Below are 25899 nucleotides of genomic sequence, written 5' to 3'. Positions count from 1 at the left end.
CAAGGAAGACATTTCAAAGCCAGAAACCACTCAAAGAGAGGCAGAGGGAGCAAAAGACAGAAACTACCGGCCCCTGTCCGCCAAAACTGTTCATCCTAAACAGCTAAAATCTAAGCTTATTTTTTTCTTGTTAGTTTTCTATAATAATCTCGCAGAGAAGACCTTCAGAATTAATTGATATCTGTAACAAGAGTGTGAATAAGCATGCACCTTAGCAGGGAACATTGCCTGCTGACGTGAGTCTCCCACACAGGTGTCCAGGGTCAGAATTCATCTAGCAGATGTACCAGGCCTGAATCTCATGAATTTCAAATAGGTTAGTCAGCTCGGCTCCCTGAGAACAGCAGATCGAAAGCTGCAAGATGCTTCTGTCTTTTAAACCCATGGCTGCCTGTATGGGTGGCAGCATCAAGACCTTTGAGCACATGGCTGCCGTGGCATTCCCATCTGAAGGCAAGGATTTGATGGAGAAAAGCAGGCACGCGGGAGATGCCCCTCAGCCTTGTCCAGATGGCAGGGCCTGCCACAGCATGCTCCAACCTGCTCCTGCTTTGAAATGGCAAGAGAGAGCAATGTACAAATTGCTTCTTCGCCCTGCTGTTATTTTGACACAAATCCTCCAGGGCCAAGGCCAGTCCCAGTGAAAAGAACTGATCTCTGCGGCACAAAGGCAAGCTTGAAGCTACCTGTTTGGAGGAACACATGTCGGGATGTGGTAGGATGGCTGAAAGTGGTAGGATGGTGAAAATTGAAATTAAGGACTGCTGTAGAGCAGACATGGCTGCACAGCTAGCTCAAAGGGGGGACTTCATGACACTGTAGAATACCCCTTGGTGGCAAGAGCAACCTTTCACCTGTAAGACTACATTCTCGGAGTTATTAGTAAAAGAAACCAGCCAAACATGTACGGCTAAAGCATGGAGCAATCCATTTCCTCCCTCAAACATGAAAGGAACACTCTCCCTGTAGTCCCCAGAGACCACGACAGAAATTCTGTGACACCGCTTACCTTGCTTTGTGAGCTCTTAGGGAACAGAATAAGCCCACCAAAGAGGCGGCAACAGTAACAGAGAAAACTAATGCAGAGGTTGAATAACGTGACTGAGGTCAGTCACAGCAAGGCAGGGCTAGAGCCAAGACAGCAATTTAGTGTTTCCAATTAACAGGACTCTGCTTACAGTGGAGGCACACTGATTGCTAGGCTGCGAATGTCACTTAATGTTTTCATTAGTGACATCCCAGGAGGAAATAAAGGGGCACTTACCTTTGACAATCTGCTTTGCACAGGCATTGTAGACCTGCTCCTGGGTTGTGTTGGGCGGCAGCACTCGGTCAAAGACATACGGCTTCCCTTGCTGAAAGCAGATGAAAGAAAGGAATGGAGAAAACACATTAGGGGTTTGGGCCTAAAAAGCACTAATAGTAGTAGTTAAGCCACAGGCAACTACATCGCCAGCCCAGTTTTTAAGCCAGTCCTTTCCATCACCACAGAACCTTTTACAGCACGAGCCACAAATACACCACACGCACGGATGCTGGACGTCAAGGGCCTTGAAGGCACAGAGCTCTAAGTCTTTATCCACTTATCTGGATAAAAAGGTAGACAAGTCAAGCAAGTAAGAGCATCATGGAAAGTTCAGAAAGGTGGAAATCAGGGAAGAACATTCTAGGCACAAGGTGAGTAGACAGCAAAGGGTCTGGTATATTCAGGAAATAAGGGATATCACAAGCCCAGGGCAAGAAAATCTGGAGGCAGTAGGTAGGGTACTGCAGGACAAATAAGTAACCAAATAAAACCTGCCTGTGTTGTATTTACTGGAGAGATGACATGATCAGATTGAAGGAGCCATTGTTAGTAGACACAGAGCACTACTATCATCCTGTAGAATTCAGTTCCCTGTCATACAGAAGCAATGTCTAAACTGGATGGTAGCTTCCAAAACAAAGGAGCCCTTCTATGCATCAAAAGAAGAAATGTGAGGGAGAGTGGTTGTCTAGGAGTTTGGCTGGCAGCTACATACGTAAACTTCAGAGAAACTGCTAAGTCAGGGGAAGGGAGACCTCTACCACAGCACCAGATAGCTCCCACTACCTGTCATTCCCTATTCAGTAAGGACTAACTGGTATCTCAATGTCAGGCACAGCAATGAACACTGGGGTGTGGGGGAACACACCTCTGCCAACAGTGCCAAGACAAATCAGCACAGCCTCTCACACAGCCTGGCCCACAAATCAGAAACAGAAGGACAAAGGACAAGAAAAGAGAGAAGAGAGCTAAAACCACACCTCCTACGAGTCAGGGACAGGCTGACTCCTCGAAGAGACAACCACTCATCAGAGCTCCCAGAGAAGTCATGCTACATCCATAATCCTCCTACAAAGACACACAGGCCTTTGGGCAGGCTAAATGGTCACTCATTCATCCTGTGGCTACAGGCAAATGGAGGTGAAATCCCAGCTCTAGGTTGTATGTTTGACCTTTAGTTTCTGAAAACAGAATTGACCTAGCCAGGCAAACAAGTTACGTCTAATTTTACCTTAGAAAATGGAGACTTTTTATAAAACATAAAAAAGAGGGGCAGGGACGAGGTGAGCCTCATTCACAGACATAGACCTACAGCCATTCTGAAAGGAATGGTGAGAAGGGATTGCTTCCTTAGTTTCATTCACAGTTCTGTACTTGTTTTGTACTTTAGTTAGTAAACCAGGTATTTATTTGGTTGAGTAACCAAAACCTATTCCTCACCAAAATACTCAACTAACTGTCTGTCTTACTAGCGTTATCCGTTTTCATATTCAACCCGTATCAGGGACTGGAGAAATTCAGTTAGGTTAAGAATGAATATTACCACTGCTCCCCAGAAGACACCATATCCTGAGGCATCCCAGATCTGCTGCACTCAGAGCATTTGGTAAGAATCCTCCAGAAGTCCCACAGCTGCCACTGGGAACTCAGTGGACTTGGGGACCCATCAAACCCCAAAACTCCCACCCACCGAATACCACTCCCCTTCCACCCATCCCTTTTTTGCTGGGACAGACTGCTAGCTAGTCTGCTCCACTGAAGATACCACAGCCAGAGACATCCCAAGAGATATACTGTACACAGGGCAACTGAGCAACTGATCACCAGCTTGTCTGCTCCTCTGAAGACAGCACAGCTTGAAGGCATCCCAGGAGTTCCTCTCTACACAGGGCAACTGGGCAACCAACACCACAATCCAAAGACCCCTGGTGGGCATTCAGAGTAACTGGCCCAAAGTCATGCAGTAAACGGAAAGCCTCCCTGGAGTTCTGCTGCACACAGGGAAACAGAAACCACAGTCCATTGGCCCCCCTGGAGAACAGCTTCACATAAGACAATAGCTTAAATGTCCCTCTGAAAACCCCCCAGTTGGAAGGTCCCAAAGGAGGTCTGCTACAGCCAGGGCCACATGCCTACCAGGAGACCTGAAGCAACTAAGAGAAAAAAGAGTCAGACTCCAGACAGAGTCACCCATAGCAGCAAACACCAGGGATAACCAGATGGTGAGAGGCAAGCACAAGACCGTAAGCAACAGAAGCCAATATCCGTGGGCATCATCTGAACACGGTTCTCCCACGACAGCAAGCCCTGAATACACCAATACACCTGAAAATGAGGAAGGTGACCTAAAATCCTATCTCGTAGAGATAATAGAGTCCTTTAAAGAGAATATAAATAACTCACTGAAAGAAATACAGGAAAACACAGATGAACAAGAAGAAGCCCTTAAAGAGGAAACAAAGTAAGTCCCTTAAAGAAATACAGGAAACCACAATCAAACAGGTGAAGAAATTGCATAAAGTGGTTCAAGACCTAAAAGTGGAAGTAGAAACAATAAAGAAAACAAAAATGGAGACAAATCTGGAAATGGAAAACCTAGGAAAGAGGTCAGGAATTACAAATGTTAAGTATCACCAACAGAATACAAGAGAAAGAAGAAGAGAGAATATCAGGTGTAGAAGATACCATAGAAAAGATTAACACAACTGTCAAAGAAAATTCAAAACATAAAAAATTCCTAACACAAAACATCCAGGAAATTCAGGACACAATGAAAAGACCAAATCTAAAAATAATCAGAATAGAGGAGAATGAAGATTCCCAGCTCAAAGGACATGAAAATATCTTCAACAAAATCATAGAAGAGAAGAAAACTTCCCCAACCTAAAGAAAGAGACGGCCATAAAGGTACAAGAAGCCTATAGAACACCAAATAAATGGGACCAGAACAGAAAATCCTCTCGTCACATAATTATCAAAACACTAATCACACAGAACAAAGAAAGAATATTAAAAGATGCAAGGGAAAAGAGCCAAGTAACATACAAAGGTAGGCCTATCAGAATTACACCAGACTTCTCAAAAGAGACTATGAAAGCCAGAAGAGCCAGGTCAGAAGTCATGCAGACTCGAAGAGAACACAAATGCCGGCCCAGGCTACTATATCCAGCAAAACTCTCAATCAACATAGATGGAGAAAACAAAATATTCCAGGACAAAACCAAATTCAATCAATATCTATACCAACCCAACCCAGGATCCTAGAAGGAAAACTCCAACATCAAAGAAAAGACAAGATATTAAGCATCTCACAACAAAGTCAAAAGAAGAGAACCACAAGCACATAAAGTCACCTACAAAATCAAATATAACAGGACCCAACAGTCATCTGTCTTTAATATCTCTCAATATTAATGGACTCAACTCACTTATAAAAAGACATAAGCTAACAGACTAGATAGGCAAACAAGAACCAACATTTTGCTGCATACAAGAGACACACCTCAATAACAAAGACAGGCACTATCTCAGAATAAAAGGATAGAAAAAGGTGTCCCAAGCAAATGGTCTGAAGAAACAAGCTGGAGTTGCCATCCTAATATCCAATAAAAATACACTTTCAACCAAAAGTTATCAAGGGTGATGAGAAAGGATACTTTATATTCATCAAAGGGAAAATCCACCAAGAGAAAGTCTCAATTCTAAACATCTATGCCCCAAATGCAAGGGTACCCACATTCATAAAAGAAACTTTACTAAAGCTCAAAACACACATTGAACCCCATACAATAATTGTGAGAGACTTCAACACTCCACTCTTACCAATGGACAGGTGATTGAAACAGAAACTAAACAGAGACACAGTGAAACTAAGAGAGGTTATGAACCAAATGGATTTAACAGATATCTACAGAACATTTCACCCTAAAACAAAAGAATACACCTTTTTCTCAGCACCTCATGGTACCTTCTCCAATATCGACCATATAATTAGTCACAAAACAACCCTCCAAAGATATAAAAAGATTGAAATAATCCTATGCATCCTATCAGATCACCATGGCCTAAATAACAACACCTAAATAATAACACCATGGTCTTCAATAACAGCAAAACCAACAGAAAGCCCACATACACATGGAAACTGAACAACTCTACTCAATAACTTGGTCAGCGAAGAAATAAAGGAAGAAATTAAAGACTTCCTGGAATTTAATGAAAGTGTTGATACATAATATCCAAACTTATGGGACACAATGAAAGCAGTGCTAAGAGGAAAATTCATTTACTAAGTGCCCTGGTAAAGAAACTGGAGAGATCTTACACTACCAACTTAACAGCACACCTGAGAGCTCTAGAACAAAAAGAAGCAAACTCACCCAACAGGAGTAGACAGCAGGAAATAGTCAAACTCAGGGCCGGAAATAAACCAAATAGAAACAAAGAGAACAATACAAAGAATGAACAAAACCAAAAGCTGTTTTTTTGAGAGAATCAATAAGATAGGTAAACCCCTAGCCAAACTAACTAAAGGACCCAGAGGCTGTATCCAAATTAACAAATTCAGAAATGAAAAGGGAGACATAATAACAGAAACGGAGGAAATTTTTAAAAATCATCAGATCCTACTACAAAAGCCTATACTCAATAAAACTGGAAAATCTAGATGAAATGGATGGTTTTCTAGACAGATACCACATACCAAAGTTAAATCAAGAGCAGGTAAACTATCTAAACAGGTCCATATACCATAAGGAAATAGAAGAAGTCATTAAAAACCTCCGAACCAAAAAAAAAAAAAAAAAAAAAAAAAAAAAGCCCAGGGCCAGATGAATTTAGTGGAGAATTCTATCAGACCTTCAAAGAAGACCTGATACCAATAGTCCTCAAACTATTCCATAAAATAGAAACAGAAGAAAGACTACCTAATTCATTCTATGGATCCACAATTACTCTGATATATAAATCACACAAGGAACTAACTAAAAAAGAGAACTTCAGACCAATCTCGCTTAGGAATATTGACACAGAAATACTCAATAGCCAGGCAGTGGTGGCTCATGCCTTTAATCCCAGCACTTGGGAGGCAGAGGCAGGCGGATTTCTGAGTTCGAGGCCAGCCTGGTCTACAGAGTGAGTTCCAGGACAACCAGGGCTACACGAAGAAACCCTGTCTCGAAAAAATAAAGAAATAAAAAGTAAAGAAATACTCAATAAAATTCTTGCAAATTGAACCCAAGAACACATTAAAACCAACATTCACCACAATCAAACAGGCTTCATGCCAGGGATGCAAAGTTGGTTCAATATATGAAAGTCCACTAACATAATCCACTATATAAAGAAACTCAAAGAAAAAAAATCACATGATCATCTCCTTAGATGCAGAAAAAGCATTTGACAAAATACAACACCTCTTCATGTTAAAAGTAATGTAGAGATCAAGAATTCAAGACCCATACCTAAACATAATAAAAGCAATTTACTGCAAACCAACAGTTTTAACCAACAAATTTAATAGCAAATTAAATGTAGAGATACTTAAAGCAATCCCACTAAAATCGGGGACAAGACAAGGCTGCCCACTCTTCCCATATCTATTCAATATAGTACTCAAAATGATAGCTGAGCAATAAGACAACAAAAGAGATCAAGGGAATACAAATTGGCAAAGAAGAAATAAAAGTATCACTTTTGCAGATGATATGATAGTATATATAAGTGACCCAAAAATTCCACCAGAGAACTCATAAACCTGGTAACAACTTCAGCAAAGTGGCTGGATATAAAATTAACTCAAATAAATCAGTAGCCTTCCTTTATACAAATGATAAGCAGGCTGTGAAAGAAATTAGGGAAACAACTCCCTTCACAATAGTCACAAATAATATAAAATATCTTGGGGTGATTCTAACCAAACAAGTGAATAATCTGTATGAAAATAACTTCAAGTTTCTCAAGAAAGAAATAGTAGACCTCAGAAAATAGAGAGATCTCCTATGCTCATTGATTGGCAGAATTAATATAGTAAAAATGGCCATCCTACCAAAAGCAATCTACAGATTCAATGCAATCTCCATCAAAATACCAACACAATTCTTCAAAGACATGAGAAAAGCAATTCTCAAATTTATCTGGAATGGCAAAAACCCAGAATAGCGAAAAACAATTCTTAATAATAAAAGAACAGCTGGGGGAATCACCATCCCTGACCTCAAGCTTTACAACAGAGCAATAGTGATAAAACCTGCATGGTATTGGTATAGAGACAGACATGTTGATCAATGGAATAGAAATGAAAACTCAGAAATAAAACCACACACTTACACACACTTGATTTTTGACAAAGAAGCCAAAAATATACAATGGGGGGAAAAAAGCATCTTCAGTAAATGATGCTGGTCTAACGGGCTGTCTGTATGTAGAAAATGAAAATAGACCCATATTTATTACCATGCACAAAGCTCAAGTCCAAGTGGATCAAGGACCTCAACATAAAACCAGATACATTGAATCTAATAGAAGAGAAAGTGGAAAAGAGTGTTGAACTCATTGGTAGAGAGAGAAATTTCCTAAACAGAACTCCAGTGGCTCACATTCTAAGATCAAGAATTGATAAGAGGGACCTCATGAAACTAGAAAGCTTCTGTAAGGCAAAAACATAGTCAATGAGATAAATCAGCAACCTAAAGATTGTGAAAAAATCTTCACTAACCCCACATCCAATAGAGAGCTAATATCCAAAATATATAAAGAACTCAAGAAACTAACCACCAAAAAACCAAACAACCCCATCAAAAAGCGGGGTATAGAACTAAACTGAGAATTCACAACAGAGGAATCTCGAATGTCTGAGAAGCACCTAAAGAAATGTTCAAAGTCCTTAGTGAGCAGAGAAATGCAAATCAAAACAACCCTGAGATTCCACCTTACACCAATCAGAATTGCTAAGATCAAAACCTCAGGTGACAGCACATGTTGGTGAGGATGTGGAGAAAGAAGAACACCCCTTCATTGCTGGTGAGATTGCAAAATGGTACAACCACTCTGGAAATCAATCTGGAGGTTCCTCAAAAATTGGAAATAGATCTACCTGAAGACCCAGCGATACCACTCTTGGGAATATTCCCAAAAGATGCCCTACCATGTCACAGGGGCACGTGTTCCACTGTGTTCATAGAGGCCTTATTTGTGATAGCCAGAAGCTGGAAACAACCCAGATGTCCCACGACAGAAGAATGAATATAGAAAATGTGGTTAGTTTACACAATACAATAGTACTCAGCTATTAGGAACGAGGACATCCTGAGTTTTCAAGGCAAATGGATGGAACTAGAAAATATCATCCTGAGTGAGGTAGCTCAGACCCAAAAGGACATGCATGGTATGTACTCACTAATAAGTGGATATTAGCCAAAAATAAGTACAGAATTCCCAAGATACTGTCCACAGAACTCAAAAAGGTCAACAAGCTAAAGGGCCCAAGCGAGGACACATCAGTCCCACTTGGGAGAGAGAAGAAAGCAACCACAAGGAGGAGAGAGGGAAGACATGGGAGGGAAAGGGGGGGTACCTGATCTGGTATCGGGTGGGGGAAAAAGGACTGAAACCCTGAAGGCCAGTAGAAAGAATGGAAACAGGCAACCTCGGAAGATAGGAGGTTGGGAGAAGCCTCTAGAATGAACCAGAGACCTGGGAGGTGAGAGACTCTCAGGACTCAAAGGAAGGGACCTTAGATAAAATGCCAGAGAGTAGGGAGAAGGAACTTATAGAGTCCACCCCCAGTAGAAAGTCAGGGCATCAAGTGAGGGATGGAGTTGCCATCCCACAGTCAAAACCCTAATTGTTCCTATCTGAAAGAGTTACAGGGATGGAAATGGAGAGGAGCCTGAGGAAAATAAGATTCAGTGACAGGCCCAAAGTGGAATCCAGCTCAAGGGGAGGTCCCAAGGCCTGACACTAATACTGAGACTATGGAGTACTCACAAAAAAGGGACCTATCATGACTGCCCTCTAAAAGACCTAACAAGCAGATAAAGAGTCAGATGCAGATATTTGCACCCAACCAATGGACAGAAGCTGCTGACCCCTGTGGTTGAATTAGGGAAAGGCTGGAAGAAGCTGAGGAGGAGGGCAACCCTGTAGGAGGACCAGCAGTCTCAATTAACCTGCACCCCTGAGATCTCTCAAGCACTGGACCACCAACCAATCAGCATAGACCAGCTGACATGAGGCCCCCAACAAACATACAACAGAGGACTTCCAGGTCTGTGTTCATTCAGAGATGATGCACTTAACCCTCAAGAGAGTGGAGGCCCCAGGGAGTTTAAAGGTCTGGTGGGGTGGGGATGGGGGTGAGGACAGGGGGCAGGGAGGAAGTATGGGATGTGGAACAGTCAGAGGAGGATGGGCCAGGAGGGGAATAAAATCTGGAGTGTAAAAAAAAAAATAATAATAATAGAATGAGTCTTACCCTTACAGGGTACTCAAGTTCAGTTCCCAGAACCCATGTCAGGCACTTAATAATATGAAACTCCAGCTTCCTGGGATCCAAGACCCTCCTCTGGCTTCTTAAGTCACCAATACTCAGGTATACATAGCCACACACACACATACACCAACTCATAAACACTATTTAAAATGATTTTTAAAAATTTTTTTAATTTAGCCGATACCAAAAAAGTAAGGCTAAGCATTTACAGAGGGCTGCGGGTAGATCTGAGTGGCAGAGCTCTTGCCTGGCACACACGGGGCCCTGGGGTCTGTCACATGCACTGAAAACACAGGAGAATAAATATTTACAGAATTTTCCTAAGTCGTCCACTGAACCCTCTAGAAACTTAAAACAAATTTTCTGTTTCTCCTAGCTTCGATGGAGCACCAGCGAGATGACCCTGCTTTCAGTTTTAGAGAAGATATATTTAATGTAGCAGGAAAAATGATCCACTGAATGATGGTGTACGGGACACACAGAAGGGATGCCCCAAGTTTACCTTCCAGCTTAAATGCTTGCTATAATGTGGTATACTTTCCTTTAAGAGAGATGGAAGACAAGAATTCATTATTCCCCTTTTAAAATATTATCAATTATCAGTTGACAAACAGCATGACACTTTTAAATGACCTAAAGTTAAATCCCCCAAAGCAACTGCCTGCAAGATTGTATGGCTGGGTTGACGCTGAGAAAGATAAAACTCTGAAAATCATTAGTTACAGGAACCATCTTGTCAGAGCTAGCACGTTAGTTAGAAATGTACACATTTCAGTCTTTCATGCGCTCAGTATTCTATACAGGCTTTTGTTTTTAAATGAACCTTAAAGTATTAAAAGAGAAAGATTAGAATGTTGTTGAATGTTTTCAGAGAACTGACTTGTACCCCTCCTCTCCTTTCCTCTCCCCTCCCCCCACATTTTTCTACTAAGAATATCTCACAAATTCTGATCAAAACAAGAACAGAGGCCCTTACCCAGAATCCCCAAGGAGACAAGCGTCTAGTGCTTCTCGTGATGCAATGGCTGAGAATTCTGTAGGCAGACAACAAACCCACCTACTTGACCGTTTACAACTAGAGGAAAAAAATTCAAATAACATTGCTGTGTAGGTGCTGGACCCTGGCACTTCTTCTGGATGGGGCCACCACCCACCAGCCTCTGAAGACTCATTTCCCTGCAGGTGTCCTCTCAGCACATGGCCTCTCCATCTTCTCTGATGACACACGCCAGAGTCCTCTGCTGGCGTCTCTTTCAGACAGAAGTAGTCAAGAACTGGCCTAAACCCAAGCCTCTTGGTTATGTGCTTGACTTTTAGGAAATTGAAATGACTATCTCAGCCTTCATCTAAAATTGAGGTTCAGGAGTTCCACCTTCTAGAGAGTTCCACCACTATGAGTGCCCCTTAGCCACCCAAACTTCACTAGAATAAAGAAAACCATCATGCTCTCCGTATCCAAATATCCCAGCAATCACCCCGATAATTACACGCAGTATTTTTATAAGGCTCAGTGTATGCCAGACATCCCATCTGGGATATAGCCTGAATCATTATCAATTCGTAATATCTATACCACACAATTCTCTCCATCAATCTCTGATATGAAACAGCCAAAGCCCCTAGCCAGTCCCCTTGTTGTTCTTCATCCCTAATAACCCATTTCTATCACTGGCCAGAGTAAGTATTCTAAAAATAAGATGACATCACTTCCTCACTTGATACCCTCCTGAGGCTCCTGTTCCACTCACACACTAGGCTCTTTGCCCAGGGCTGCCTGCACTCTCCCTCTCCTGCAGTGTAGCCCAGTGGAACCTCCTGCACCCTATTCACTCCCTTCTCAGTCTTTGTTATCAACCTCCCTCCCCTCACAGTCCTTCAGCTCAAACTTGCATTTGGCTACCCCTTATGAACTGCTGTCTTAATTTGCTTTTATGTTTTTGTAATAAAACATTATGATGTAAAGCAACTTTATTACATCTTATAGGTTAGAGTTGGTCATCAAGGGGAGTTAAGGCAGGAGCTCGGCAGTAACCTGAAGGCAGGAACTGATGCAGAGGCCAAGGAGGAACCCTGATCACTGGCTTGCTCCCTGTGACTTGCTCAGCCTGCTCTCTTATACAGGCCAGGGCCACCTGCCCAGGGGTAGCACTGTCCATGGTAGACTGGGCCCTCCCACATCAAACATCCTGGAGAAAATGCTCCCAAAGACATGCGCACAGACCAATCTGATGGACGCATATTCTCAGTTGAGGCTCCCTCATCTCAGGTGACTCCAGTTTGAGTCAAATTGGCAAAAATCCAACCAGCACATTCTTCATATCTCATATTTTTCATCCTTCAGGGCTTTCATGGTTCTAATTCAAGCAACCCCACCTCACATTGACATAATTATCACCTAAAAAGTTGGTTTGCTTCTTGCCAAGGAGTGTAGCACCCATTTCCAACCAACCAAATGGTTCACTGCAATGAAAGTTTCCCACTGAAACAGAAGTTGCAAATCCTAAGCAGACAGGTAAACCCACTGAACATTATACGAGGGACCCGGATGGCACCCTCCACACTCATTACCAATAACGAAGCTTGCCACCGCTGTCACGAAGCCTCCATGCCCTGCAGTGCAACTGCACAGGCGCAGAATACTAAAACAAATGACCTACCGGGATCACATACAAAAAAAAAACATTAGCAGATGGTCCTTACACTTCTCTGGTTAAAATTAAAAACAAAAATCATGCCACCAGAATTCCTCCCAAGTTGTTGAGAGCAAAATGTCTGTGAACCACATGGCCTGCCTATTAATACATTGACCCGTTACCCAAGAACCGCTCCCTGCCTGCAAGCAACTCAGCTGCGAAAGACAAAGGGAAGAGGATGTTCCGAAGATGAGTAACGAGAATAAGGCACAGAAAATGAATTGATCTTATAAATACATTATTAAGAAACCCAGGAACAATCTTAAAGACTGAACAAGAGTTGTGACCAACAGTGGCCATAATTTGAATGTTTGTTTTCCCTATCTTCATTAAGAGGGATGGAAAGGCTACTGTTTCCGCTGAGAGTTGCTGGTTGCTGAGAGCAATCATTAGTCACAGGTGCTTAGATGACTTCATTCCCGAAATTGCAGGAAGGGAGTGCAGGGGAGGAGGGATTCTTTCAACTGACTTGCTCCATGCTGACCGTCCGAGCCGGCCATTTACGCTCCATCTCACTCCCCATGAGGACTTTACAAGATATTACCACCCACCCGTGTGTCACAAAGTGGAAGCTCCTTTTCAGCTCTGTGCTCTGCAGAAGTACCTCTGTGACCTTGATTTGCCAGTGTTCTTCTTCTACACGGTGCTGTCTTCCTAAGAGATTTTTTTTCTCTCCTAAAAGCAGGAGAAGCCACTGTGTTTTGAGATTAATAGGAAAGAATGAAGTAACTTGATCAGTGTGGTAGCAAAAGACAATAGGGCAATTCAGTGTTAGGCATGGGCATGGTACTAACCTGGAGCCAGAGGAAAGGACTTGAGAACTGGGAAGAAGTTGGAAATGCAAGAAAGCAGGTAACCATGCTTATGGCAAGGTCTCTTACCAACAGAGAAAAGCAAGACAGACAGACAGACAGCACTCAATCAGAGGCAAGGAAAAAGATGTAGGCTTCATATGAGATAGTGAGAAAAAATATTAAGAAATACTCTGGAATTGTTCAGCACCCAAAGGTCCTTCACAAGAAGAGGCACTGGCAGAAGCAGCTAGGTAGGCAGCAGATCACGCCTCAAGAGGGCAGCCAGGTAGGCAACCAGTGCATGCCTGGGGTCCAGGCTCTGGGCCACTCCCTAGAACACTAAAATCTCTGCTTTAAATCGTTCACACTAGGAATCAAGGAGACAAAAGGCATGAGTCTCTGGCCCTTTCTTAAAATATTTCCTCGTTCTGTTCCCAGTCAACTCTAAATGATTTCTGAGTACACACAACTAATTGGACCAATGAGCAAAGAGCCAGTGCTGTAGGCGCTTTAATCGAGCCAAACATGTGTGGCAGCCTTTGATCTGCTCACCCTGACGATGCCCATCTCCATGAGCCTGCATGCAACACAGCCAGCAACATCCTTCAGCCCACCTCCCAGGAACATGAGGCTTGGCACTGTTTCCAGAACAAGACAGACAGGGCCTGTCATGGTTTGAATAGGCTTGACCCAGCGAGTGGCACTATTGGGGGGTGTGGCCTTGGTAGGGTAGGTGTGTTACTGTGGGAGTGGGCTTTAAGTCAGTCATCCTAGCTGCCTGGAAGTGAATATTCTGCTGGCAGCTTTCAGATGAAGATGTAGAACTCTCAGCTTCTCCTGCACCATGCCTGCCTGGACACTGTCATGTTCCTGCTTTGGTGGCACTGACTGAACTTCTGAACCTATATGCCAGCCTCAATTCAATGTTGTCCTTATAAGAGTTGCCTTGGTCGTGGTGTCTGCTCACAGCAGTAAAACCAAGACAAGGCCGAAGTCTAATCAGCTCTGCCTCACTTTGGAAGCTACTGTCCACCCTCCAAAGCACTTTCTCCCTGTGGAAAACAAACGGAAGGACAGGTGTACTTGTTTCTGAAAATTGTACGGGTTTGGTTTTAATTGAAGAACTCTAAAGATCCCCCCCCCCCCCCACGACTGGGACATCAGGAGAGCGTCATATTACCGTGCATGAGGAGAAACTAAACTATGAAGGGCTCTCCTAACAGTCTGAAAGGATATACCCAAAACATTAGCTAAGAAGCCCTTCCTTAGTCCTTAGGCTAGTATTGATGCCCACATTTACCAACATGAATATCGTCACCAGAAGCTTGAGGACTTGTTTGTTAAAATATAATTGCCACACAATAAACTTCATTCCTTTGTGCAATACAGTGCAGGGAGCATTCAAGTCCCACATTACCATCTAAGTCCAGAGCCTTCCTATCACCCCCCAGAAGAACCCCTTGCTGGATTAGCAGTCAGTCACCCCAACATTCTCCCTTGTTCTAGGCAACCACTAGCTCTGCCTCCAGACTTCACAGAACCGCCTGTCGTCAGTATGTCGCATAAAAGGGGTCATAGTGTGTGTTCTTCTGAGCAGCCTCCCTCACCGAGGATGTTTCAAGTTCCATCCACCATGTATCATGGCTTCATTTCAAGACCAAACAATATTCCACTGGATGGATATATAATGCTTTATGTACCATTCATTAACAGATGGGACCACTGTGTTGATTTTCCTTGGGGCTATTATGACTATTCACACATAAGGTTTTGTGTGTTCCCTCTGGGAATGTATCTAGGAGTGGACCTGCTGAGCCATATAGGAACTCTACATTTAAGTTTAGCTTTGAAGAACTGGCAAATTATCCTCCAAAGCGACTGAGCTGGTTACTATTCCTGCCAGCAGTGTATGCAGGTTCTGGTGTCGCTATAGCCTTGCCAACACTTTCTGTTGTCTGTCTTCTTTATTATAGTTCTCCTGCAGAGCCAACAGAAGCCACAATTCAGGCTTCCAGTGAGCATCAAATACAACCATGCAAATAGAGGATCTACCACAGAGCCTGGTGCTAGAGAAGACACTCGAGATGGGAACACTGTTATTCTCTATTGCAAGGTTTGAGGCCTGATGACCAACTTACACCAAGAACCAGAATTGCAGCAAACTTCCCACGCCATGAGCCTACACGGGAGAGATACAGAAAAGTGAAACTTTCCCTGAACCTGCTCAGAACTTGACACCCTGTTGCCCTCTTGATACCCAAATCATATCTTGATATGGAATCATATTTTGGGCTCCCGCAATCCCACAGGCCCATGACTCCAGGCCTTAAGGCTCAGCTCTTAAGAATGAGGAGGGGGCACAGACACAAAACAGTAGCTTTTTTCTGAGAACAATTGTCTACATTATTTCAGAATAATTAGTGGCATGTTCAGTTCCAAAGCCCATGCAGGAAAGGTAAGGAACTGGGTCTGACTCAGGCACTCATAGACTCAATCACTTTCCTCTATAGCTTTGGGGGCTTCGAGACACATGAGCAAAATACCCACTGCCACCCTGAAGCAGAGTTCTAGGAACCTGACTCACCTCCCAGTCTTTACAGACTGGCCTGACCTTCCACTGCTGGCTCCTGCATCCCTTGATCTGTTGGCTGTGCCAGTTGGTGGTGCTCTTAGAACTCCTAACGAACAGGCTGGAAGGGATGTCTAGGCTTCCAACCCAGCAATCCTCAGCCTGACAGATAAAACTTGGGGGACAGTGCTTCAGCTGTCTGAGCCAGAATTGGTGTGAAGGGGTCACTGGGTGGGTATTCCAACTGGCCCCTAGAGTTCTACTTGCTCACTATAGCAACTCCAAAGAGACAACCCCAGGGCTTCCTTTGCCCCCTGCCTCACTTCCCTCTTCAGGGTTTCTTAGGTTCACCTCTCAAAGTACTCTGCACGTTATTCTGGTTTCCCTTGTGCTTCTAGAGAACCCCAACTAAGGTAAAACCCCAGACGCTTCACTCCTCTTTGCCTTTTACTTTACACCTGCACTGGGTGCAATGGGAATTCAATGGGTGCAAAGTAAAATCACTGCCAAACATGTGGCCATTTCCCAAGGTGCACAGGCAAGGTAAGGAAGTGCAGAGGGGAGGAGTGGAAACTCCAATCATTGTTAAAATCCACTGAGTTGATCCAGTGCAATAGCAGATGGCTGTAGTGCCAGCAATTCAAGAGGCTGGAGCGAGATCACCTCACCCCAAGATCCAGGGCCAGCCTCGGAACACTGCAAGACCTTGTATCAAGACAAAAAGAAAAAACAACATCAACCAGTTTTGCCCTAGACCTTGGGGGGGGGGGGGAACGACGTGACTTTTCCTTCACAGAGGTGCTGGTCACCTGCCAAGCAGGAGACATGTAGGGCCACACCTGCCCAGAAGATCACTAACCCCTAATTCGTGCAAAAGCGGCCCACTAGCTGCCGAGGGCCCTGGACTAACATGGAACTTGGGTGCCAAGGAGGCTAGAAGTGGGATGCTAGGATCTCATTATAGGATGTAGGGGTAGGAGATATGAGCTGTATCTCTTTGAAAGTCTACATTCTCCTTCCACCAACGCTAGATTTTAATAGTCCTAGGGGCTCCCTGTCTTCCTCTACCCATTCATCTCTCTTTACTGTTCATCTACCCTCTTGTTTGTCAGGAAGTTGACAGAAAGTTCCCAAGGCAAGGGGAGGAGGGCTCTGCATATTAAGGCAAACTCCCCATACCTAGTAGTGACCAGCAGCTCGCTCATCCCCATCCTTGTCACACCTCCCCAGGGCCCACCAGTCTTTAGCTGCCTAACAAGAGGACTATAAAACCAGGCTATCTTCTCCACTCCAGCTACATCCTCTCGCTTTCCTGCCTGCACTGGATGGACCACGCTCTGAATGCAGCCAGAAACACTAACCTACAGAGCATCCACACTGCTGTCCCTCCCCACACTGGCTCTCTGCCCTTAGGAAGGTGGCTGGGGCCCATGCTGGCTGAAGCCAACGCTGCTCCCAGGAGAGTCAATAATGAAGCAGACGTCCACAAAGCAGTGCCCGGCTGGCTCCCAGTGGAGTTGGCAAGGCAATGCCCACCACTTCACAGACCGCAAGGGAACAAAAGCAGCGCACAAGAATGAGTCTTGTAAGCCTTCTTCCTACAGGAAACCAGGCTGCAATTCTCTCCCTCCTGCCAAACTCCCTGCTGTGTGGACACACAGACCCTGTCAGGATCGCAGACAGCTACGGAAGAATATTCTTGGAGGCACATTGCCAGAGCGATAATAAAGAAATGCAGAATTATCGCCTGGCTAACAGGAGACTGGAAACAGAAGGATGACTTCTTTTAAGGAGAATAATGAAAACTGTTTCAAAGACATGGTGATGTTTTGCTTCCAATGAAAGCAAACCGCAGTCCTTCCTCTCCCACCTGCCAGGATGCAGAGGACAACAGAGGAGGTCGGAATGGCTGGTCCTTCCCCTGAAGCTTGTGCCTCTCATTCTAGTGAGCCAAGACACTCACCTGTGCTTTCCATTTTCCCTGAAAATGATGAATCTGTGTAGCTCTAACACATGGCAATAGTAATGGGAGGCAGGAGTCTCTAATGTTCTCACAAGTAGCTTCTGCCTCAGGCATGGGAGACTCCAGAGAAGGCAAGCTTTAGGCTTCAAGGGTTCACTGTTCACTGAGTATGTACACTCGGAGAAGGGAATAAAAAAATCTCTGCAGTGGTTACCTCAGTAGATCTGGTACCAAGTCAAGTCTGTGGGAAAATATTTTTTTTTTCCTCACAGGAGAGGCAGAATTTTTTTTTCACTAAAAACAAGATGGAGACATCATTTTTGCCAGATACACAATAACAGGAAATGTCTACCTTCCTTTGAGGGCATGGCGACCTCGCAGGAGCTGCCAGGGCCAGCAACACATACTCAGTCTGAGGCGGCTGAAGCCTGTGGCGGCACACACCGCAAAGCCATGTGGCTGTACACGTGACGCTGATATGAGAGCTTGTGCCCAGACCATCACCTGAGCAGCTCAGCAAGCCACACTGCAGGTGACCAGAGCGGAGAAATAGTACTAACTCATTTCCTCACTGATGGGAAACAGCTCGCATAGTAATAATTGCCCAGCATGCCGGATGACAGCTTTACTCTCATGGTGTGTTCAGGTGCCTCATTTCTGGTTGCTTTTCTGAGCCATGGGACAGAAACGTTAGCCTCCCTTTCTGAGAAAAAGGAATGGCTTCCTCGGACGAGTGGAAGGTGGTGAGGTGAGCTTATATAAGCACCAGAATTCTGGTTCCATGCCAAGCCTCCCACCCATAAGACCACCCATAAGAGGCATTTTGTCACTGTCCCTCCAGGATCACATATATTCCTCAGCTATGGATTTGCTAAGAATTTCACACATTTGACCAAATTGTGACCTTATACAACTTACCTCTAGGCCTCCTCCTCTATAGAACATGAAATGTGGAATTCCTCTGACTCTAACATGCTGTGATAATAGAACATGTTCAGAACATGACAGGGCATAACTCAGAATGCAATAGCTTGCTCTTCCTGTTAAGATAACTTCATAACTGCAGACAGAAGTCTCCTATGAAGATGACACTAACTAAAACCAGCAGAAATTAGCAGGCTCGGGCAGCTCTGTTTTGATGGCTAAAGGTACACACAGGCACACAGAGACACAGACACAAAGTCACACACACACACTTACACACAGAGAGGCTTCACGGATGCTCGAAAGGGAAGGCTGATGGATATAAACTGTATGCAGGACTTCTGTAGCTAATCACATTTAGGATGGAAAGGCTGAATATGGGCAGCATGAAGCTTAGACATTCTAGCCCAGTGAGATGGCATCCTCACTCAGGAGACAGTAGGACACTTGGTCCCCAGTGCAGTGGTGCAAAGCCCAATCAACAGATAAAGTAGTTAAAGTCCCTCTCCCTGCAGAAATCTCTATTAACAAAAATCAGTGTCCCTGAATGAAAACCAGTTTTCTAAACAAAAACATCCAAGTCCTCTCAAGTATGGGAAGATCATCAGCCTTTTAAATTATTTTACCTTTTACTTGATGACAAAGCACCTCATATTCCAATGCTTAAAGTACTAGAAAGGCTAGGCAGCCACACACAAGAGAAGGCAAAATTCAAGTCCGCCCAGTACTCTCTGCCTTGCCTGTCTCTTTTCTGATCCTGGACTGGACTCCTTGAAGCACTAGTGGGTTAAACAATGAATGTATCATCAAAATCAGAATTCCAATCTTCAGCCAGGAGCAGCATTTCACTTATCAGATTCATTGGTTAACAGAACTATGAAAAACCAACTGTTTGCTTCTGAGCTCTAGTCAGCATGTTGAAACTGCCATCTCCCTGGATGCCAGATACTGTATGGGCCAGCTCGGCATCTTTCTTCTGACCACCCTATCTCAGTCGCTCGTTCTCCTTCTTGTCAATCCAAGTTCCATCATGTCATCATGCTCTCTCTCATTCTGGATCATCTGTTTTGTTCTGTCTGCCCTGGAAGCACTTTAAAGTATATCTGTGGTTTCAGCCATAAGTCTCAAGAGAAGACACAAAGTCTACCTCTAACTCAGGGCTCCAGACCCCAGTTATTGTCAGACAGAAACAAATATGATTTATTATGCCAATAATCTAGAGATGATCTGAAGTGTAAGACGTGTGTTGCTGCTTGCAAACACTACATGATTTCACACAGAGGACTCGTGGATCTAGGAGGTTTGAAGTTTAAAAGCTACCTTGAAGCCAGTCCTGCGCGGATGCTGAGGAGAAGCTGTAGGCTGAAGAGAGAACTCAACTCACCTCTCCATCTCCTCTTTCTACCCCTAGTCGCCTAGGCTGACACGTTCAGGGCCATCTTCTCCACATCAGGGTCAGAGTGGTCCTCCATGCCTCTGGTCTCTCTTGCCTTACATCTCAGCTACTCTTACTACTTTTTGCCAAACCACCGCACAAGCCTTCTAAGTGGTCATGTACTCTCCCTTCCCTTCGGTACACCTCTGCATCCTTTTCCAAATGCATCTTCCTTGGCCAAGGTGCTCAACAACTTGCTGAGCCCCACAGCCCACTGAGATGCTCTCACTGTTTGCCAGGTGGGTTCTTGCCCATCAAACATCTGGCAGTGAGCTTGCAACCTCCCTGCTGCCACCCCACTGCTTGCATCTTCCCCTTTAATTTGAACGCCATCTAACAGCTTGACCTTGTCTGTCAAAAATTCAGGCCATCCTTTAAGACTCATGCCAAATGTTCTCTTTTCCAACATAAGGATAACGTCTTTCTTTGAGATTCTTTGTCCCTCCATCTTCCTCTTCTTAGAAACCAGTGGGATGCATACTGCTCAGCTGTGTGACCTCTAGAATTGCTGTCATCTGTTCACCTAACAAGTATCCTCTCTGTCCTTTGAGCATCCACAGCAGTCCTCCTCCAGGGGGTCTCTAATCACAGTCTAGTCCAGACAGCAGGCATCTGGAAGCACTGTGTGGTGGAAAGAAAGCAAGATTCTGGGTTACAGCGCAAGGTAAGACAGGGCTGACATATTGTATCGAGCACGCTAGTCCCTCTGCTGTGTACATTTCTAAGTAACCACACTTTCATGTAATTGCTACTCTGCATTTTACAGGAAGCAGTTAGATTCAGAGAGCCCATGGCTTTCTCAGGGTCACAAGCCTACATCACTTGCTTCCCATGTTGGTTTGAGAACATGTAAACAAGGGACAGTCTAACGGAACCCTTCAGTTACACTCACTTTTAAGTGACTTTCAAACCACTGATCCCAGAGGTTACATAGCTGAGCACTGTCTCATTTGTCTCCCCATAGCTTTGCTCCAGACAATACTTTGTATGTGTGGGTTGTGATGACAGCTGTTGCCTGGGTCACTTTCCAGAAACTCAAAGGCCACTTTTGTGAAATCACTGATTCTTCTTTAGGCCTGCACAGGGATCTGGTAGATAAATAGACAGAAGTAACAACACTGAGATGAAGATATGGAGACAGGGCCAAGGTTTACAGGGACATCATGACCTGGTCACTGAGCAAACCAACTGCTCCATTTCCCAATGCCCCACGTCATACCATCACAGCAGCATACAGAGGCCCAGTCACCAGCCTCACCTAGCCTAAGGCCCTGTCATCCCCTTTGCCTAAGGATGATCGATCGGAGCCTTAGGCTGGACTAGGATGCTTCTCTCCGGATGTCACTCCATCCATCACCTTACTTCACCAGCATTCCAAGGAGATCCTTTTTGCCTTGTGCCAATAACTTGTTCAAAACTGCTCAGGCCCCTGTCATAGCAGTAAGGAAACCATTTGAGTTTAGTAACAAACCATCTTTAAAAGGCATATAAAATCACTGTGGATGTCGCAAAGATGTTACCAACAACTTTCAGAGAAGTTTAGTTAAGAATTTGTTTCTTGGGGCTGGAGTGATGACTCAGTGGTTAAGAACCCTGCCTGCTCTTCCAGAGGAGCAGGGTTCAAATCCTACTGCCAATGTGGCAGCTCGCAAATGTCTTTATGTCTAAGATCTGACACTTTCACACAAACATACATGCAGGCAAAACACCAATGTATATAAAAAATAATATAAACATATAAAAATAAATTATATAGTAAAAAGAATTTGTTTCTGACCTCACTCATCTCTGAGTGGAACCTTGCAGTGTTTAAATATTCATTACAGACATTTAAATAATATAGTCATTTCCAATGTCACTCCAAAATACTGCCAATAGAAAGTCTATGTGCCAAAAGGAGACTTCCATCTTGAATAACTATAGCAAGACTCTAAGGTGAATATTAAACACCCATCTTAAGACACAGAAATTAGAGGTCAGAAATAATACTTGATTGACATTGGCACAGTAGAGAAAGGAACAGCGGCAAGAAAGTCTGATTCAGAGCCCACAGTTTCCCAAAGTTCTGGACTTCTGACCACACAGATCAAGTCCACTGCGTTTCAATTCAGCACTTCTGCGTGGATAACTGTAACAGGGAGTTTCTGCCAGGTTGTACCATGGCTCTAGAGGATGTGACAGCAGAACCAAGGCCTGAAGGCTGGCCAGCCTGAGAAATCAAGGGCAGAACGTTCCAGGCCCAGGTGACAGGAAAGGAGTCGTACTTAAGGAACATTTGATCTGCTGCAAAGTGCATCACTCCATCCAGCAACAGCAAGGCAAAGGATGGTAGGAGCAGGTGGAGAGCTCAGAGGGCAGTGCTGAGATGCCCCTCAGTACATCCTTCTGTGATATTCTTTTAAGCAAAGGAATAGCCTGCTCTGGTTTCTATTTGCAACTCTGTGAAGGCCTGATGCTTAGGAATAGAAACTATAAAATAAAATAATCATTAAGACCAATCAGGAAGCAATGGTAGGAATCCTGAGAGAGCTGGGCAGTTTGGCAAACAGAGATGACTAGGTGGGGTTGGGAGGGAGGCAACGAGGCAAATACAACAACAAAGAACCATGACACAAGCTCTTGTAGAAACTAGGAACCTAATGAATTGGTCACCATGTTGAGCCACAAGTCACTATCATTCTAGCAACAGTGCTGACTGGGACAAGAAAGGCTGTCCATTTTAATCTTACACATTCTATAGAGATTGTCTCTCTTCTTTCCACCTACAAGTTCAAGTGTGTCAACAGGAAACAAGGGAGAGAGAGAACCAAGGGATACCACAAGTTGGCAAGTTACATTCCTACAGCAATGAACCTCATATCATCACCTGTGATGTGACAGGGACAGCAGGTCAACTCCCTAATATAGTCAACAGGTAGATGGCAATCCATACCCAGCTCAGTGTCTCTGACTCTAACACCCATTTTCCTTTAGCCACAGTCTGTGCAAAATATGAAGTCCTCTCTATAGACAGAGAGACCTTCACAGTAACTAGAGCAGCCCCGACCTGGCCAATATATTTTTCATACCACTCTGCATGCCAGATCCTAGCTCAGTTCCATTTTGTTTGGCAAATTAGTCTAAGTACAAGTATCTTTATCATTTGACATGTAGCTGCCATGCTCCCTGGTCAGGCAGCCTGCTAGATTCTAGGAAGCCAACAGTGAGGAGACAGTTCCCAGGGACCAAGTGTTCAGGGTCTGATGAGAAAGGCAAAGAAGCAGGAACGAGAAGCACATACTTCAAAGCTCTATAAATAGGTGAAAATTCAGACGGTGTTTTTAAGGACTTCACTGCTTTCGTGCCACACTGGCCTCATTATGTAGATAACTTCACAGATTCGTTCCATTGTATTATTCAGTAATAGTGCTGTCTGATGAAAAAAGGTGTCAGTTTTAAAAATGTGAAGCGTCACATGAAGTAAGCTTCTATTTTGAGGAGGCATTCAGGATGTTGGCAGTGCTAGGCAGCACTTTCAGCCAGGGGCGGTTATGACGGAGGCTACAGACAGAGAGGGGACGACAGTGATGGAGAAGGCTAAGCAGGAGCTGCTCTGGGACCTAGCATGAGTGGGGTGAGCTAAAGAAACGAGCTCACTGAATCCTCGGATGATCCCACGGACTAGCTAATAGGATGCCCACCTCACAGTGGGAGAAACTGAGGCTCGGGTGGCTGTATGATAAAGTTGTTATCTAATTCTGTGTGGCATGGAACAGTCTGTCCTTGCCTCTTCTGTTCTGCTACGGTCAGGATGGAGCTTTAATGTGATGAAAGGGTTAGAAATCACAAGCAGGGCCCGTGGGCCCAACTCTGTTCTGTGTGGGTCAGAGTCACTTTGCAGGGTGCCTGGTGCTTGTTCAAGATATTTTAAAGTTAAGCTGAGATTACTGCTCAGCATCTCTCCTAATGGTAGAAGAAAAGGTCTTCACGGTCCACGTGGCCGGTGAGGATAGGATAAAGTTCCAGACATTTGGGTCTTGGGGGACTCAGGAGAACTGTGGTGTCTGAAACTGCTTAGCAACCAGAAACTCCTCTTCTGATCCCTTCTCTGACACGCAGCCCACCTGCTTCAAAGCCCTCTTTCCAGCGGTACTCCTCTCTGAGAGGACATCTTGCACACGGCAGCTGGGACTTTCTACCTAGTCTACGCCCAACCAAGTTACTGGGAAATGAGTATGGATAAGAATTCTAAGACAGTCATGTAAGCTGCCTAGAAAGATTTATGTCCATCCCTGGTGAGCCCGTGGATGCCTGTTCCAGATCAGTTCCACATCTGTGACTGTGGACAGCGCCTATCAAAGCTGTGGACTGCAACAGTGGCAGCAGAGACTGAACAGGCTGGACAGATCTGAGATCAAAAGGCTGACGAAACCTCCGATCGCGCCTCCCAGTCTGCGGATGATGGATTGGTCTCTCCGTTAGCCAGATGAACATTGATTTCTAACCCGAGAGGGTCTGCTGACCCAGAGACTCTTTCATTTCCTGGTGAAGCATCTGAGCAAGGTGGCAGGGCTGGGTACACAGTATTCCCCTTCCTTCCCTCACTGTGGGCCACTCAGACACAAAAGCCAACCATGAGTCAGATCCTCAGAGGTTCCCACTCCTTCCTGCTTTCTTCCGTCTTCCACTGATGTCATGGGACTTGGTTTGAGGTCAAGAAGCCCCAGACTTGGAATCACTCATGGAAACCACCCCAGCCCCAGCCCCAGCCCCAGCCCCAGCCCCAGCCCCAGCCCCAGCCCCAGCCCCAGCCCCAGCCCCAGCCCCAGCCCCAGCCCCAGCCCCAGCCCCAGCCCCAGCCCCAGCCCCAGCCCCAGCACAAACCAAGCTAGACAATAAGAGACCTTAGGTTCCTGGATCAAAGCTTGGAGCCTGTCATGCAATGAACAGGGTCCATTCCAGGGTGCCTATTAGTCACTGTGTCTAAAGCTCTTGACTTCACAACCCCCAAGGTGAAGCCCCCAATATGACAGTGGCCAGTTGCCAGTCACAGGCCACATGTCCAAGTAGATCATCCCTGTGACGAAGATCGCTGATCAGCTCCAGGGAAGGAAAAGCTCTCTGAAGCAATAGTGGACTAGTGGGGAGATTTAAACTGATACTTTGCAAAGACTGGCTTTCCTCAGAACCGCTCGAACCGCTCAACTCTCTAGTGTGCAGAGCCCTTCCTTGGAAGAGGCCAGTCAGTTACAAGAGTATCCTTCCCTGGGACTACAAAACGACCAATGAGTATGCACTGAGTTCCTTGTCTCTCATAGCCATTTGCATCCCTCCAGGCAACCAACCTCAATCTCCACTGTCACTTTCTGCTGGGTTATTTAACATCAAGAATCCGGCTAATATTTACTTTCAGAATTTACCAGTAAAAGAGGTGTCCTGCCCCTCTCTCGGCTGGCCTCAGAGACGGCCTCATCCTTCTCTCTGTCCTCCTACCTCCTTGCCCCTGAACTCTTCACAGCCTCTCAGGGACGCTTATTTGCACCATATTCCTCTCATGCACACTTCTGTAACTCTAAAATACGTAAGCTTCGCATCTGCCTCTGCTCCATCACACACTCTAGACCCTACCTCCTAGCCCATGGTTCTCAACCCTTCTAATGCTGTGGCCCTTTAATACAGCTCCTCCTGCTGTTCTGTAACCGCATATAACTCATTCTACGCTTCACCTAACGGTTTCTTTTTTTT

General features: G+C 44.8%; 1 protein-coding gene across 1 annotated transcript in view; it reads right to left on the bottom strand.

The window, feature by feature from the left end:
* Positions 1–25899, bottom strand: part of Kif5c (kinesin family member 5C) — a 155493-nt gene that overhangs the window by 101672 nt on the left and 27922 nt on the right. Inside the window, exon 2 of the mRNA NM_008449.3 lies at positions 1265–1355. Coding sequence (NP_032475.2) covers positions 1265–1355 — 91 coding nt within the window. The remainder of the gene's footprint in view (positions 1–1264; positions 1356–25899) is intronic.

The sequence above is a fragment of the Mus musculus genome, chromosome 2 (genome assembly GCF_000001635.26).
Source record: "Mus musculus strain C57BL/6J chromosome 2, GRCm38.p6 C57BL/6J".
In the NCBI taxonomy this organism is placed as follows: domain Eukaryota; kingdom Metazoa; phylum Chordata; class Mammalia; order Rodentia; family Muridae; genus Mus; species Mus musculus.
This window is presented reverse-complemented; position numbering and strand designations above follow the sequence as displayed.